The sequence below is a fragment of the Humulus lupulus genome, chromosome 3 (assembly GCF_963169125.1).
Source record: "Humulus lupulus chromosome 3, drHumLupu1.1, whole genome shotgun sequence".
Lineage (NCBI taxonomy): Eukaryota > Viridiplantae > Streptophyta > Magnoliopsida > Rosales > Cannabaceae > Humulus > Humulus lupulus.
Window position 1 is genome coordinate 9194255 of NC_084795.1, and position 17262 is coordinate 9211516.

General features: G+C 36.7%; 1 protein-coding gene across 1 annotated transcript; it reads right to left on the reverse strand.

The window, feature by feature from the left end:
* Positions 1-10080: 10080 nt before the first annotated feature.
* LOC133822014 (probable calcium-binding protein CML25) lies at positions 10081-11146 on the reverse strand. The gene has a single exon (XM_062254210.1). It carries the CDS (start codon positions 10890-10892, stop codon positions 10275-10277), a length of 618 nt encoding a protein of 205 aa, XP_062110194.1. The 5' UTR covers positions 10893-11146; the 3' UTR covers positions 10081-10274.
* Positions 11147-17262: the final 6116 nt, after the last annotated feature.

Here is a 17262-nt window from a genome sequence, read left to right on the forward strand (position 1 = left end):
TGAATTATATTATAATATAATGTTAAATGCATGCATGTGGGTCCACAGTTCATCATAAGGGTATTTTGGTAATTTGGCTCGTTGAGGGCATATTTGTATATATTGGTGCATGTTTGTGAACAATTGTTGAGGCCACATTATAATGTGGATTTGTTTGAGCTATTCGGCATGAGACGATCTTTGAATATAAAATTATTGGTTTGGTCATAACAGGTTTGAGTTCGAGACTTGGGGTGAGTCTCGGGGTGTTTTGGTGATTAGAGCGTTACCGAGAATAAAAGGGTAACAAGATTTGAATTATTGGTATTTGAGAATATCGAGAATAGCGGGAATTGGAGAGCGTTAATTATGATTAATGAAATAGGTGGAAGATGACGATTTTACCCTTGGGGAGACTTTAGAAGCTTTTAAATGACCTAGGGGCATTAAGATCATTTGGCATGGATATATATGACTTTATTGGCTGTAGAAACCTGTAGAAAGAACCGAACAAAACAGAGCTTCACCATCTTCCTCATGTTCATCATTTTCTCTCTTTTCTTCTTTGGAATTTTTGAAGCCAAATTGAGGAATTAAGCTAGGAAACTAAAGGTTTGAGCTTAGGAACTTGATTCATTCATTGAAAGGGATTCAAAACCAGTTTGAGGTAAGATTTCATCCATGAATTTCAAGAATTGCTCTGTTTTTCTTATAGTTTTCAGACTATGGGTTTTGATATGGATAATTTGAATCAATGGGAGTTTTTGAGTTTGGATGCTTGTGTTTTGATGAGGGTATGATGTAGATGAAGTTTAAGGGTTAAATTGGATGTTTGGGTGAAGTTTGGGAGTGGTTTGAAAGCTTTGTTTCAAGGAGAATCGCGAGGTTTTGATGAGAGAAAACAGGGGTTTTTTGCTGCTGGGAGGCAATGCCGTGGCGCTTGGGAGGCAATGCCGCGGCATTGGGTGCATTAGCTTGAGGCTGACGGCTCTGTTTGGGAGGCGGCCCGCGACATGGTGGAAGTAGGGCCGCGGCCCTTAAGAGTTTTTTTGGCCAAAAATGTATTTTTGTCGTGGAAACTCAAATCTTAGGTCTCGGGATCGTTCCTACTACCCGGTTTAGTAGGATTCGATGTCCCGAAGGCTAGATCTTGGTTCGGGAACTTTTTATTATTCATTTTATTGATGGAATCCCATATTTGGTTATGACTAGGTGACCGCTAAGGGACTAAAAGACTGATCGTTCTCAAGGGTCGTTCTTTTATTAATTCTCGCTCGAACCAGAGGTAAGAAAACGGCACCCCATATGTGACATGCATGGTTATTCATGAGGCATGTTGAATGTTTATATGTGGACATGGATTGATTATTGAATGCTTAGCAAATCTTGCTCACTTGTGCATGGTATTGACTGAATAGTCAGAATTGGCAAAGGTGTCAGTATCAATTGTGGAGCTGTGACTCATTAGTCAAGTTCAGCAGTGGTACTGGGCACTAGTCACACAGTGCTGACTCATAAGTCAGGAACGACCTTAGCGTGTTCTACGCAAGCCAACAAATATTAGATCTAATCGACACCTACATTAAATGACTCAGAAGAGCGTTACTGTCGGATCGACCTCGAGTTCGATGAGGCTAGTTACATAGAGCCACAGTGACTATTTAGTCACATGGCTATGGGTGTTAAGCCCCGTGTGACTTACCTAGCAGTCACTCATCTGTTTAAGCTAGTGACTTGCTTGTCAGTCACTCATTATGGTTTACCAGAACCTCAAGTGATATTCACTTATCTGTTCAGAGCTATAAGCTTTGTGTGATTATAATAATAATCATTTGATAATATTTATATGCATTACTTTGTTTTCTTGCTGGGCTTTGGCTCATGGGTGCTCTGTGGTGCAGGTAAAAGGAAAGAAAAGCTTACCCAGTCTTGAGTGGAGAGCTTAGGTGGTGATGTGTACATATGCGGCCGCTTGACCACCACGGCCAAGGAGTTCTCAGAGGAACTAGGGGGTTTACCCTATTTTTGCCGCTTAGGTCGGCGGGTTGTAAATTTAAACTATAATGACTATTTAGAGTTGTAAATAACTTATAAATGTTTTTATGGGCCCATGAACAATTTTATGTTTTAAATAAAATATATCATTTCCTTCTGATTGGTTTTCCACCTTACCCTATTAATAACACCTAGAAGCATGTTTAACCAAAGAACTCGGGTAGCGAGTTAAATTCACGGTTCAAAGTTCACCGTAACTGTCTTGGGGTAACCAAGGCATTACATCAACACTCCACCAGTTTGTTAAATTTACTCAACCAAACTTATGTGTCATTTTTATGGAAGCAAATCTATAGGAAATTTAAGCTTAATAAAAGTAACATCAGCTTACTGCTATTATGTTGCTAGTTTCATGAGGTTGGTTTTTAAGTTTTGGGTATTGCTTCATGCTAATATTATTTTGTTGCATATCATCTTCATGTGATAATATATGAATTGTTTATATTCATTGACAAATAGTTTTATCTATATATATATATATGTATGAACACACACATAATTAGGTTCTCTTTCTATTATTACTTTTTCTTTTTTCAGGTTCTTGGTGTTAATCCAATTTAAAGATTTGATACAATAACGATGAAACATAAGAGGAATCACATGAATGTTGAGAATAGAGGTGATGAAGCAATGGTGCCAGAAAATGTTAAACCTCTCTCTTTAAAATATTAGCTAAATGAAATGTCCATTTATTTAATATTCCTATTATTTATGTTCTTTGTAATATTTATAAGTGATATTGTAGGCTTAAGGTGCTTCGATCACTCTTTTAGGCCTTCTTTTATTTATTTATTTCTTTTGCATTGTAAGTATAGATCATGGGGAGTTTTGTTATAACTAATTTCAGGCCATTTATTTCAATGTTTCCAGCTTTTTGTGGTTGTGACTTCGAGAGAGTATGTACAAGTAATCATATTTTGTTGTTAGGAACTAAACAAAAATCCAAGAGATTTGATTGCATATATCTTAGATTGATGATAAAAGTTTGCAGATTGATTTCAGTTCGCTGCTTTAATAGAAAAAAAAATATATTAGTGAAACTCACAGTGCATTATTTGTTTGTTTTATGACACATTAGTTATCTGCAGCTTTGCCTCTTGGTTGATTAATCAATTTCAAATAGATAAATGATAAGTTCTTTTTATATTGTTATTTGTGTACAACAATATAGACGGTAGAATTAAGATTTGATCATGAGCGCATCCCAAGATATCAAATGTTGATGCAGTTTGTACTTCTCTAACTCATAATCTCATCCTTTTTATAGTGTCTATACAATGTATAAATGTGTTTTCCCTGTAATAATTAACAGTTTCATAAATATATAATCACATACTCATTGTCATGTTAAGTTTCATTTTTATTGATCATTTTTTTCATTTTATTTTTATCATTACTCTCACCGAATTTTATATTGTTTAACTAAACTTGTGTATGCCCTGATTTTCCAACGGACTATTAGCGAGCTGAGATACAACCTAAACTATATCAGCCACGTGGATCCCCCATGACCAGAGCTGTTGTCGTCAGGTCCTACCTCGTTAGCTTGGGGTATCCAAGGGTTCACCAAGATTACTTAAGGACTGAGTCTGGACTCTGAAGGCCACAGGTCGAGGGAAGCATCCAGCTCATGGTACGAGCTGGAGTAGGAGGCTTTGACCTTTTGTAAAGTCATCCACCCAAGGTAAACGTGCATATATCAGACATCACGTGTCTAATATATCCCTAACTTCTCGGACACGCAGCATGAACGTACGTATTCTGGCACCCACGACTGGGTTGGGCCGTGCGGCCCATTATCCCCCTTACCTATTGATTAGACCACACTTCATGGGTCAAGTTTTAGGAATTAATCATGAATGTCACAGAAGTGACATGATAGGTAAGAAGGTCACGGGATCACCTTCTTACCAACTCCCAGGTGCCCTCTCCTATAAATATGGAGACCCTGGGAGTTGCAAAGGGTTGGATTCTATTGTGTAAGGAAATACTCTGTAAAAGAATACCAAGCGTATAGCAATAATATTGATTGGTGGAGTAGAAGGATTTTAACCTTTGAACCACCTAAAAAACGTAATTGTGTCACCAGTCCATCTCCAAAAGATCATTCATCTGTTTCGGTTCATAGTTAAGCACTAATCCCTTCATCTTATTTTCTTAATTACCTGTTGGCGAAGAACCGCGTCAACAACTTGAAATTATGTACATTGTGAAATTGTCTTTTGGCTCTTCCCAGAGTGTGCACTAATGAACAATTTTGATGTACAAATTATGCAAATTAGATGGAGTCTGCATTCCTCTACATCAACTTATTGGACTAAAATTATCATCATAATATCATGTAAGGTTAAAATCTCTTAACTTACTATTTGCTCCCAAATTTTCTCAAATTGGACTTAATCATAGTTCAACTATCACAACAGAAAGCAGTAATAACTGCAGTTTGAGTATGTGGCAGTTTTAGTGGTTGAAAACGATCTTTAGACTCAAGTTGGTCAAAGGTTATATTAATAGCTTTATAGAGATAATATGTAACTTAGATATCATCTCGTATTCAACATTGACAAAGGTTGTACAGGGTTCTTGTCTTATGTTGATGAGAGTTTGAAAAATAAAAACAAAGTTCTTATTCGGATTATATAACTTTGTACTGATATCGATTTAGGTCATACCTGTTTGAACCAAGTAAATTTCTTATGTTGTTAACATGAGTACCATTTATCCGATTCTCATTTGGTCGAAAATGTATTACTAGTGCAATGTTGTCAACATGAGTAATGCAGCCACTAAAGTTCTCTTTGATGATCATGAGACAGCCAATGCTCATGAGGTGTGCTCATTGGATTCTAGTCATGTTGGTTTTTTTTTTTTTTATTATTATAATAATAATAAAATCATATTTGCTTCAAGCTTTTTTACTTTTATCTATAACATTATTACTTATCACTCAATTAAATATTACTTACTAGTATAAAAATGTTACTTATACGCAAAAAAAAAAAAAAATTACTTCAAGGTTTTTTACTTTCCGATGCAACGTTAATACTGACCATTTCATTAAAAATTACTTAGCCGCGTCAAAAAATTACTTACCCAATATCATAAATAAGTTCAAACACAATACATATTTTACCTTATTATTTTATTGTCCTTATTTTTCACAGCTATACCAGCACAACTTCTTAGATCTGGTTTACATAACCGGTTAATCAAGTATAATGTTTAAAAAAAGAAAAACACTAAAATTGTTCAAAGCTTGACACTTGACAAATTATTTGGGTCCCACTTGTTGGACTAAGTCCCGTGAGAGATTAAAAAATTTGTCTTTATATATAATTATTATAAAAATAATAAAAAATTGAGGGCCAGTCCTTTGTGTGTAGCTTAATATGTTTTTTGTTCATTACTTTTATTTTTATTTTTAAAATGGAAAATTACACAAAAAAAAAATAGTATCATAACATTTGAAGGAAACAATAGGTGGGGAGATAAAAAAAATTGAGGAGTGCTAAATAAATTTTCTTTTATCCATACATTATGATATGTGGATATTATTCAATTTTGTATATTTTAATATTTTTTTTAAATCCACGTGTCATTTATTGATTTAAGAGAGTACAGTATAAGATAGAGTGTATTTAACCGTTCTAAAAAAAAAAATATTAGTGAGAAATAAATAGAGCTGCAGCTTTTAAATCTTTGATTTAACTTTTTTTAGGTGCTATGGAAAATTCAAAGGTTTGGTGTGATATGGAAAACTAAAAAATTGAATTCTGATTTTTTAGTAAGGAGAACTGATGAACACTATTTTTTCAGTCCTTAAATTTTTTTGAAGTTATAAAAGATGGAAAATTTAAAATTAAAGCTTGATCTTTTGGGACTTGTAGATTGAATTTGGCATGTAATCACAATGATGAGAATCAAATCTTAATCCCAATAAAACAACAATTAAATAGGACACCAAAAATCACTTCAAAAGTAAAATAATAATTAAACAAACTGTACCCAATTTTAGCTTTATATAATTGAAAAACAAAACATTTATGAAATAATGTATACCAAAAAAAATATTTATGAAATAATTAAGAAATATCATACACTTAAATAAATTTAAACAGACAGTTTTATAAAAATGAAAAATAATATACTACATTGACTAAACTAGGAAGAGAAACAACCCCAGAAAAAAAAAATTAGAAAGTTAGAAACAGAAACAATAAAGTTAGGAAGAGGGGCTCCTGGGGTCTTGACTCTTTTTAAGGGGAAATTGGGTCTTGGCTTTAAGTCATATAAAAGTAATAATAGTACTACATAAAAAAACTGCTGGAGAAAGTAATAAAACAAAACACATGACATAACAATCCCATGTCCTTTAAGTTAAAACATCACGATAGATTTTTCGTGATTGCACATATCATTCCACTTAAATTTTATTTATTGGAGTGATGCCTCACTAAGAACAAGGCGGGCGGGTGTGGAAACAACCCGAGCAAACCGACTTACCCGTTGTGCCACCAATTGACCCGACAAATCGTCCGCTGTCTGCATGCCATCTTCGGTGTACAAAAGGTGGAGATGAACATTAGAGGTCAGAAACTGAGTTAGCACTCGCCTCTGTTCTCACTTGGCACTCAAAACGGATAGCCACTGCACTATCAGATCTGTTGCATTGCATCGGGTTAACAGCCTTCAACCCGGCGATAACCAAAAGCCAATCCGTGACACTTGTGCGGGGCATTGTTGGTGAAATAGCTTGCAAACCTCCGAGGACGATGGTTTTTCTTCATTGCCGTCTGGTTCAATGAGGCCATTGCTGTTTTCATCACCAACCCGGCCTCATAAATTTTCAACCCGAGCTTAGAATGTTCCAACCCGCAACCGCCTTATAACCCGCAAAACCGACCGCCGTATAAGTTTCATCTTTCGTACTGTGCTTATGAAGACATGCGGAGACGACATTTAGAGGGTGGAAAACGAATCAGAAACGCCATTGCCACTCACCTCTGTCTTCATTTTCGTGTTCAGAAAGGATTGTCGTTGCTTTTAACAAATGTCATATTCTTTCCGGTTGTCTTATCGTAACGAATCTGAAATCAGCATTTTTCAAACCGAGCTGAACCCACAGCTAACCCGAAATTTTTTGCAGGCGGTGCCGGCAAAACAAAGCTTGCTGACCACCGGGAATTGAGGACTATTTTTCATTATTGTCTAGATAAATGAAGGCGCTGTTGTATTCTTCATCAACACGAGCTTACCCGCGATCGATCGGATAATTTTTCAGCCCGAACAAACCGATTCAATCAAAACTGATTATCCTAGTTTTCCATAAATGTTGATTTTTATCGGGCAGTGTCGTTTCAAGCACCCCGACTTTCTGCCCTCTAATATGCTTGTGACTGCCTCCTCTAGCAGTTCTTATTATGCAATTCGAAGATGGTAACCATACGGTGGTCGCTTATTTGGCGGGTCATCGGGCGGTTGCGTCGGGCATGTCGGTTTACTCGGGTTGCTTTCACACCCGCCCGCCATATTATTGGATTGCTAGAGTATCATAGAATCAATGTTGTTTGATTTAAAATATTTACCAAAAATTGATTTTCCATGTTGATCTCAGTAATTAGAAAGAAATATATAATCACCCCCAGTCGATGATCGAACGAAGTATAACCACTCCATATATATAACCCGATCATTAATCGGGTAACATCTCTAGTTTCAACGACTTTGTACTTATTTCACTCAATATTGTCTCCACTAGTATAGATTGTGTAAATAATAACAATATGTACAAGTTGGTCGTTTTCTGGGACAAATGTATAAGACCAAGCCTTAGAAATTAATAACATACACCTCAATGAACCAACCCATCATATAATTTTCTACTATATAAGAGATGCTGCGCTGTCTGTGGGTGGTGAGCTTTAGAGGGTGGAATGTGGGTCAGAGAAGCCATTACCACTACCTTCTGGCTAGGCTCGGTGCTCAGATCAGAATCCATAGCATTCCTTATAAAAAAATACCATATATTTATGTCGTTTCCCAATCCAACCCGAATGTGGTTTTTCGGGTTAGGTGGGTTATAAGAAAAACGAAGAAAGCTCTACGAACTTCCAGAAACGACAGTAACGTCTTAAGACTCAAGAGATCATGTTTATTAAACGGTGTTTATTTTGAGTAGTTGAGTTATTTTAGAAGTATAAATAGGCTTAGGATGTATGTAATTTTGTGTACAAAAATATTTATTTTGTAGCGCTTGCACAAATTATTAATTTTACCACTTAAAATTTGAACCAAACATATTATATTCTCATTCCCATTAGTTTATCTGTACCGAAAACCCCCTAACAGTTAAACCAAAATCTAGCTACCATGGTGAGTAGTTGACTAAGTACCCATAAACCTCTATAATCAACCCGAACCCACCAATAATTGTGATGTGTGCGTAGTCTGATCTGATAAGCCATCTATAGGAATGACTGAATGAGAACTTGGTGGTTTGGAAGTTATTATATTTGAAAGCTAGCTCAATAAGTCAGAAAAAACGACAATTGCTCCTTAAAAGAAGGGGGAAAACGTCATGAAAATCACTGTCGTTTGGCTTACACACATAATGTGTTGTGACAAATATCTATAATTCCAAAAAAATGGGAATAGAATACTAGGTCGGAAACCACCAAAAGAATAATGGGTTATTGTTGTCGTTTTCATCGTCTAAATTTGAGAGTGAGAAAGTAATAAATTCCAGCCAATGATATGAAACGAAATGAAATGATACGTCGGTTCTTTTTTCAACGATTAGAAAACCATCACCATTCAATTAATCGATGAAGACGACGTTAGCTTTGGAAAAACGACAATGAGAAGAAAGGTAATGTAAACAAAACGACAAGAATAGTATTGATTGATTAGTTGTCCTGTTTACCAGCGGATACCGACGAGAGTGGGTTCCTTTCATTTCATGAACATTGCATTTATAAACGGCAACGAACGAACCGACTTTACATGTGAACTAGACAACACAACCAAACCAAACCAAACCAAACAAAGCCTGTGGATTGGTCCAGAAACTGACACCGACTTTAATTACAATACCAACTATTTAAAACTTTATCAAGATCCAAAAACATAGAGCGGCGTGAAATTAATTTGCCGAAAGTTTAAATAAACGACATTTAAGTGATTGCCGTTTCTGCAATTATAAAACGTTGAACCACCACCACCTATCTTTCACAATAAATGTAATGTCATTTAATACTAATAGGGCACATATATCAATGCTTGGCTGAAAAAACATTGATGACTATAAAAAAACTTCTAAATAGTAATAACTAAAATAATACAATATATTTATATTAAAAAAAAAGTGATTTTACTTTTAGTAATGCTAGAAAAGTTTAACTTTTAGAGTGGTGGTGCCACCAACCCATTATATAGAGTGTAATTACAGTGCCAATGTCAACTTAACCCTTAGCATTTCTCTAATATTTATTAACAATAATTTCCTTAAAAAAATATTTAATTGATTTATTTATTTAATTTAATTTTGACTGACTTTCTAACTAAAATAACGGCTCCATTAATCAAAATTGAGGATAATTTTAAAAGGTTGGATTAATGTGATAAAATTTAATTTTGATTACCTAATATATCTAATATATTACAAGAAAATTTAAGTTAAATGTTAATTGTCTTGCTAAAATAATTAACAATATACTTGAGAAAAAACAAACCATTAAACACAATTTAAAAGTAAATCTCATGGGAGGGATGGATGGAACATGAAAAAATATATAATCTAATTATTGCAAAGATGACAAATCAATGTCGTCGGTTGAAACGACAGCAATATCTGATTTTATTGTTATTATTTTCAGGAGTGTAATTGACGGAACTAGGTATTTGTGTAACAAAACTACATATTAAAATTTTAAACGGGGCTCAAGATTATGGGATTAGCTATTCAAAAATCCAAATTATATTATGAGCAACATTCAAGCCCACAAAACAAGAAAATAGTGAAAAGATGAAGAAATATATATATCAAAATAAGTGGGAAGTAGTTAGATTCCATTGAAAAAATAATATCTAAATATTGCAAAATATTCACAGTTCCATTACCCACCGAAATTGAAATAATAAAAAAAAATTCCCTAAACTAAAAAAAAAATCATTAGAGAATCCAGCAAAAAAAATTCCTAAATTATAGAGTAATTAAGGCATTAATGAAAATTAAAATTGAATTAATTCTTCAATCGCTGAGACTCCATGGAATCGAAACGCGAGCCCATCATCATCATGAGTTTAAACTCCTCAAAGCTAATCATACCGTCACCGTCGCAATCGACGCCGCTGATCATCTTCCGGCACTCGGCGATGGAGCAATCATCCCCGAGGCTCTTCAGAACACTATTGAGCTCCTCTGCTGAAATAGAGCCGTTTCCGTCGATATCGTAGACTGAGAAAGCGACCTTCAGATTCTCCAAAACCTCATCAGAATCCACACCCTTGGTGTTGAGCTCTATGAACTCGCTCAGGTCGATGAAGCCATCGCCATCCGCATCAACCTCCTTGATCATCTTCTCAAGCTCCTCCTCACCAGAAGGTTGCCCCAGGCTTCCCATGATGGCACCAAGCTCCGCCGAAGAGATCTTGCCATCGCCATTAACGTCAAATTTCTTGAACACCTGTTCGAGTTCGGCGATCTGGTCCCGGGCATTAACCGACTGCGATCGAGATCCGAGCGGAATATCCAGCGTCTGATGATCCGCATTCCCGTTCTCGTTGTTGCCATTACGATTTTGGACCGAAGAAGAATCCGATTTCTTATTTTTCCGAGCGAAGAGGGATTTGAAACCCATTACTCTTTCTCTGCCTTCGGTTTTTTTTTGGGTTTGTTTTGAGAAAAAACGTAGAAGAAGAGGAAGAAAACAAGAATTTCAGGTATAAATGTTTAAAAATAGATGATACAGAGAAACTGAATCCTAATTGGAGAGTGTAATTTGTAACGGACTGAATCTGAAATCTCTCTTTTATTCTCTCTCTCCAATTATAGCGGTATAGAGAGAGAGAGAGAAATGTGGGAATAAACGCGTGATTAGCGATGTGGGATTAGTTGGAGCAAATTATCAATACCGAATGGTGCACGCCACGTTAAACTTTTAATTCCTTGAATTCCTACTTATTTTTTTTCACCTAAAGCGGTGCTACGTGCCACTAATTAAAACCTTTTATCTTTCTATCTATTTTTTTGAGGATGATTCATCGCTACGACGAAATCTTGTTTCGTTTCATTCAATTTTATAAGATATCAAGATAAAATTATTACAATATTATGAATGAGTTGGAAAACAAGGATTTTTTTTTTAAAAAAAAACAAGTTGAAAAATAGGATTAAGATGGTAATTTTACTTGTGTTACATCAAAAATTAAAGAATTAATAGGATTTTGCTTCCCAAACTATAGATAATTTTAGATTGTATTTCTTGATTTTTTTTCCTTGTTGGAATTTATCCCAAACTATGAACATTATTGGAATATAAGATGCATGAAATATATGATTTCGGTTAGTTTTTGTCATATTTAATAAATAATTTTTTTTAAAATTATAAATTTATTTTGAATGAATTTTTGGTTTTATTATTAGAAATTTTACAAAATGTTAATTTTAGTAAAAACATTATTTATATATGGTGACACGAAAAAGATTATCAAAGTGTAAATTTTATATTTTTACGACTTATATTGCTTCCTGCTCTTTTGTGCCAACATCAAAGTCGACCAAACCCAGAAGCATCACCGTCCAAGGCCACTCGAATCTCACAACTTGGCTTAGCGTTGACTCGAATAGAACCGAAGGCCAAAAGGACGATCCTGGAGTTAAGATAATGCAGATGGTGTGAATGAAATATCCAGCTCAATTGGAGTCTGGAGAGAATCCTCTGTATATTAATGAATCAATAGAACAGTAGAGAATATTCCAAGACGTATCACATGCCGACACGTAGCAAGGTTGTTATGAGGCAAAATGTTTGCACCTATCACTCTATAACAACCTAGGACACGTTGTATTCTAGACTTTTCTATACACAATAAAGTAGGACTAATTTTGTATTAGCATTAAGATAAATTAATACATTCCTTAACTTCTCCCCTCAAGCGAAAGGGGGATGTAATCACTCTGAGCTTGTCAGTTAAGAACTTGAACCGGGTATGGCTAAGTCCTTTTGTTAAACAGTCAGCTATTTGGTCATGTGAGGACACATATCTTATCTCCATCTGTTTCTGTATTACTTTGTCTCTGATAAATTGCACATCAATCTCTATATGCTTTGTTCGTGCATGAAAGACAGGATTAGATGCTAAGGCACTTGCTCCCATATTGTCACACCAGATAATTGGCACGGATGACATTTTGAATCTCATCTCATGTAGTAGTTCCTGCAGCCAAGAGATTTCAGCAGCTAGATGTGCTAGAGCCCTGTATTCGGACTCGGCACTGGACCTTGCCACAACTGATTGCTTCTTAGACGACCATGACACGAGTGTCTCACCAAGAAAAACGCAGTAACCTCCCACTGATCTTTTATCATCTGGGCAGCATGCCCAATCGGCATCAGAAAAACCTGTCAAGGTTAAATGATTACTTGGTGATATGTGTAGGTCGTGATGCATTGTTCCTTTTAGATATCTCAGGATTCTTTTTACTGCACTCCAGTGCACTGTTGTGGGTGCTTTGAGAAATTGGCTCAGTTTATTGACTGAGAAAGAGATGTCTGGTCTGGTGTGGTTCAAGTACTGTAGTGCTCCAATAACACTTCTGTAGGTTGTAGGATTCTCCAGTAAAACTCCATCATGTACAGATAGTGGTCTGCCTGCTGTCATGGGCGTAGGACAGGATTTCAGATTTGCCATGTTCATTTTTTGTAATAATTCGGCTACATATCGATCCTGTGAGAGGTATACACCAGAATCATCTCTATAAACTTCGATCCCAAGGAAGTAGTGTAGAGTTCCAAGATCTTTGAGAGTGAACTCAGCATTCAATTTATCAATGAACTTTCTGACTTCATTTGGTTTATTCCCAGTCACAATTATGTCATCTACATAGATGAGTACCACTATCACATATTCAGTTGTCTTGAGCATAAACAATGAGGTATTCGCCTTTGAGCCTTGAAAGTTCCAATCCAATAACGTCTTCTTTAATCTGTCATACCACGATCTCGGAGCTTGTCTTAGCCCATAAATTGATTTCTTCAATTTGCATACATGATGAGGCCTTGTTGAGTCTTCAAAACCTTGAGGTTGAAGCATATATACTTCTTCTTCCAAGGTGCCATTTAAAAATGCATTGTTGATGTCGAGTTACCGAATATCCCAACCTTGACTTACTGCAATGGTTAACACAACCCTCACTGTTGATTCCTTGATTACAGGACTAAAAGTCTCACTGAAATCTACTCCAGGTCTTTGATGAAATCCCTTTGCCACTAGCCTCGCTTTATACAGTTGAAAGGACCCGTCTGAGTTGCATTTTCTTTTGAACTCCCATTTACTTCCTACTATATTATAATCAGCTAATGATGGGACCAATTCCCATGTATCATTATCTTTTAGTGCCATGAATTCCTTCTCCATTGCATTTTTCCAGCCTTCATGTTTTAATGCTTCAGCAGCTGTATATGGCTCAGTCATTGGCTCGGTTGGTGGTGTGTTGCTGACATATGCTTTTGGCTTGAAGACTACTACCTTTGATCTAGTTATCATGTGATGTTCATTATGTTGATTGATCTCACCAACCTGGGTTGTGGTGTTACTTTCAAGGCCTGTCTGTGGTGAAAGACTTTCCTCTGCTGTCGCAAAATCCTTACTGGCATCAGACATTTGTTCTCCAAAGCAGCAGCTGTCAATAGACATATCAGGCACTGCACTTGTTGGTGTGCCTGTGAGGTTATTTGGCTCACTATCTTGTTCGGCTTGTACATATCTAGTAGTTGAGATTGGACTCTCTTGATTGACTTGTGAAGATGTTGAGCTTGGAATTTGATGATCTGTTGTTGGCTGTACATTTACAGGCAGTGTGAACCACGATTGGGGCATAGTCAGTTCAACTTCCTTTTCTGCCTCATAGTTGTTCAAAAAACCTGTTAAGAATGGAAACTCATTTTCATTAAAAACTACATTCTTGGAGATAAAGATTCACCCATGAGGACTTAGACACTTGTAGCCTTTATATACTTCACTAAATCCCAGATTCACACATTTAATGGAACAAAAACTGAATTTGTGTGGCTGGTATGCCCTCAGACAAGGAAAACAGGCTGCTCCGAAGACTTTCAGCTCTCTGTAGTCTGGCACTTTGCTATTTAGAATTTCGTATGGTGATTTTCCCTGCAATACTGGTGTTGGCAACCTGTTAATCAAGTATGTGGCAATTTGAAATGCATCTGACCAGTATTTAAGGGGCATATGCGCTTGAGCAAGTAACGTAAGCCCAGTTTCGACAATATGTCGATGCTTTCTCTCCGCTCTTCCATTCTGTGCTGAAGTGTGTAGGCAGGAATGTTGGAACTCAATGCCACTGTTATGAAGCAGTTCAGTAAAAGCTTGATACTCTCCACCCATATCCGATCTTAGTGTTTTAATTTCTTGTTAAATCGATTTTCAACTAGTGCCTTGAACTGTATAAAAGCCGTTAGTGCATCAGATTTAGATTTTAATGGGAAAAACCAAATATGTCTGCTGTAATCATCTAGAAAGTGAATATAGAATTTGAAGCTTGTGTGAGAGGTGGTAGGTGCTGGACCCCAAAGATCCTTGTGGATTAAATCAAGTACTGCCGTGGCTCTACTATTGGAATTCTTAAATGGCAAAGAGTGGGATTTCCCAAATTGACAGGCATCACAAAACTGTAGTTTTTCATTCATTCTAGTCTTTACATTAGACATTTTCAAAATCTGACTAAGTACATTAACAGAAGGATGTCCCAATTTTCTATGCCAAATATCTATCACCGACCCACATGATGCACTCTTATTATGCTTCCCCTTAGTTGCTATGCCAGTAAAGAAGGTTCTTTCAGCTGCAGCTTGTGTTGAGTTTAGCTGAGGCAAAAGTGATGTGTTAAGCCGATATAAACCATCTTTAAGCTCCCCTTTGAGTACCACCATTCCTGATGTTCGATCCTTCACACAACATGAGTCACAAAAGAATTCAACAGAGACGTTATTGTCAGCCGTTAGCTTTGACACACTTATAAGATTTTTTGTAATTTGTGGCACATATAACAGGTCATTCAATAACAACGAAGAATGAGAATTAGTTTTTAGTGCACTAGTTCCAATATGAGTGATATGTAATTGATGACCATCACCAATAGTGATTTTTTCCTTACCACCATAGTCAGCTTTGTTAGTTATCTTGTCCCCTTCTGAAGTTAAGTGGTTGCTCGCACCACTGTCAACATACCAAGTATCTCTGGTGTGGCAACCATTGCTATGAGTTGTTTGTCTTGAGTGTGATCTTTAGTCTGCTGCTGACCCATATATGACTCATCATATTTGTTGTACCAGTGAGTGGCTAAATGACCGTATCTTCCACAAATCTGACATGTTGGCTTTGAGCCACTTCCACAACCTCCACGACCTCTGAATCGATTTCCACCACCTCTTGGTTGGCCAGAATAGTTTGAATGGCCTCGTCCAGTGAATGAGCTTGAGTAAGGTCGATGAGATCCAAAAGTGTTGGGTGGTTTCTGTGAAAAGTTTGTTGATGGACCACCTAATGCCGCTTGTTTGATTGCAGATCCAGTGTTTGTGAGTCTATCAAGCCTACTATCAAATCTTAGAAGCAAATTCTGCAGTTCCTGCCAAGTTATATTGGGTTTTGCCTCAACCTGCACAATAATAGACAGATAGTCTGTACTATCTAATCCAGACAGAATGTTAGCAACGAGATAATTTTCAGGATATGGGTCCCCTGCAATTGCAAGAGTATCGGCCCACATTCTTTTCTGTCTGAGGTAATCGACCATACTCATCGAACCCTTCTTGGTAGTTTGTAGTTTGTTCCTCAAATCATCTGTGTGTGCCTAGGAGTATGCCCCATACAATTGTTCAAGAGCTTTCCAAAGGGCTTGAGATGTCTGCGATCCCATTAGTTCTGAGGCAATGGCCTTAGTCATAGAGCCATACAACCAGCCCATCAAGAGCTGGTCATGAACTAGCCAAGTCTCATAGTCAGGGTTCAAAACAACTGAAGATTTAGAGGAATCAGTACCTGAGTTCAAGAATTCTAGAGGACACAATTTTTGATCAGTAGTGTATCCTTCCAGTCGATGCCCACGGATGATTGTGGACACCATTGTCTTCCACAGTGGGTAATTGTTTCTGTCGAGCTTCATCGCGAATGGTTGGCTCAACGTGCTGAACAGTGTTGCAGCTGGAACTGAGTTAACCATGGTAGTCGGCATCAAAGAAATCGAAGAAACAGGGACTGCGGCTGAGGTCGGAGTTATCGGTGTGGGCGTCGCACCTGTGCTTTCTATCATCTGAGGTGAAGCTGAGTCTGCCATGGCGTGGGCCTAATGCATGCTCTGATACCAAGTTAAGAAAATGAAGATGGTGTGAATGAAATATCCAGCTCAATTGGAGTTTGGAGAGAACCCTCTGTATATTAATGAATCAATAGAACAGTAGAGAATATTCCAAGACGTATCACATGCCGACATGTAGCAAGGTTGTTATGAGGCAAAATGTTTGCACCTGTCACTCTATAACAACTTAGGACACGTTGTATTCTAGACTTTTCTATACACAATAAAGTAGGACTAATTTTGTATTAGCATTAAGATAAATTAATACATTCTTTAACTCCTGGGCTGTCGAATGGCAACGATCCCTGAACTGAAGAAGACGATCCTTGGGCTGTCGAATGGCAATGATCCCTGAACTGAAGAAGACGATCCTTGGGCTGTCATCACTAGGAAGCTTCCTTGTCATTGGAAAATGAAGAAGGCACAACCTGTACGAGTTGTAGAAACAAAAGAACCTACTCCTAGTATCATGCCAGACATTTTTGACGTTTTTTTTCAGCAAAGAAATATTGGCATAATATATTTTCTTCTCCAATCGTTGTGGTCAAGATGGTGGTTATTGGTCCAGCTACTCAAATGGTAAGCTTTAATCTTATATATATATATATATATAGAGAGAGAGAGAGAGAGAGAGA

Coding starts and splice junctions, on each gene's coding strand:
- LOC133822014 (XM_062254210.1), bottom strand. CDS start 10,892: ATGGGTTTCAAATCCCTCTTCGCTCGGAAAAATAAGAAATCGGATTCT.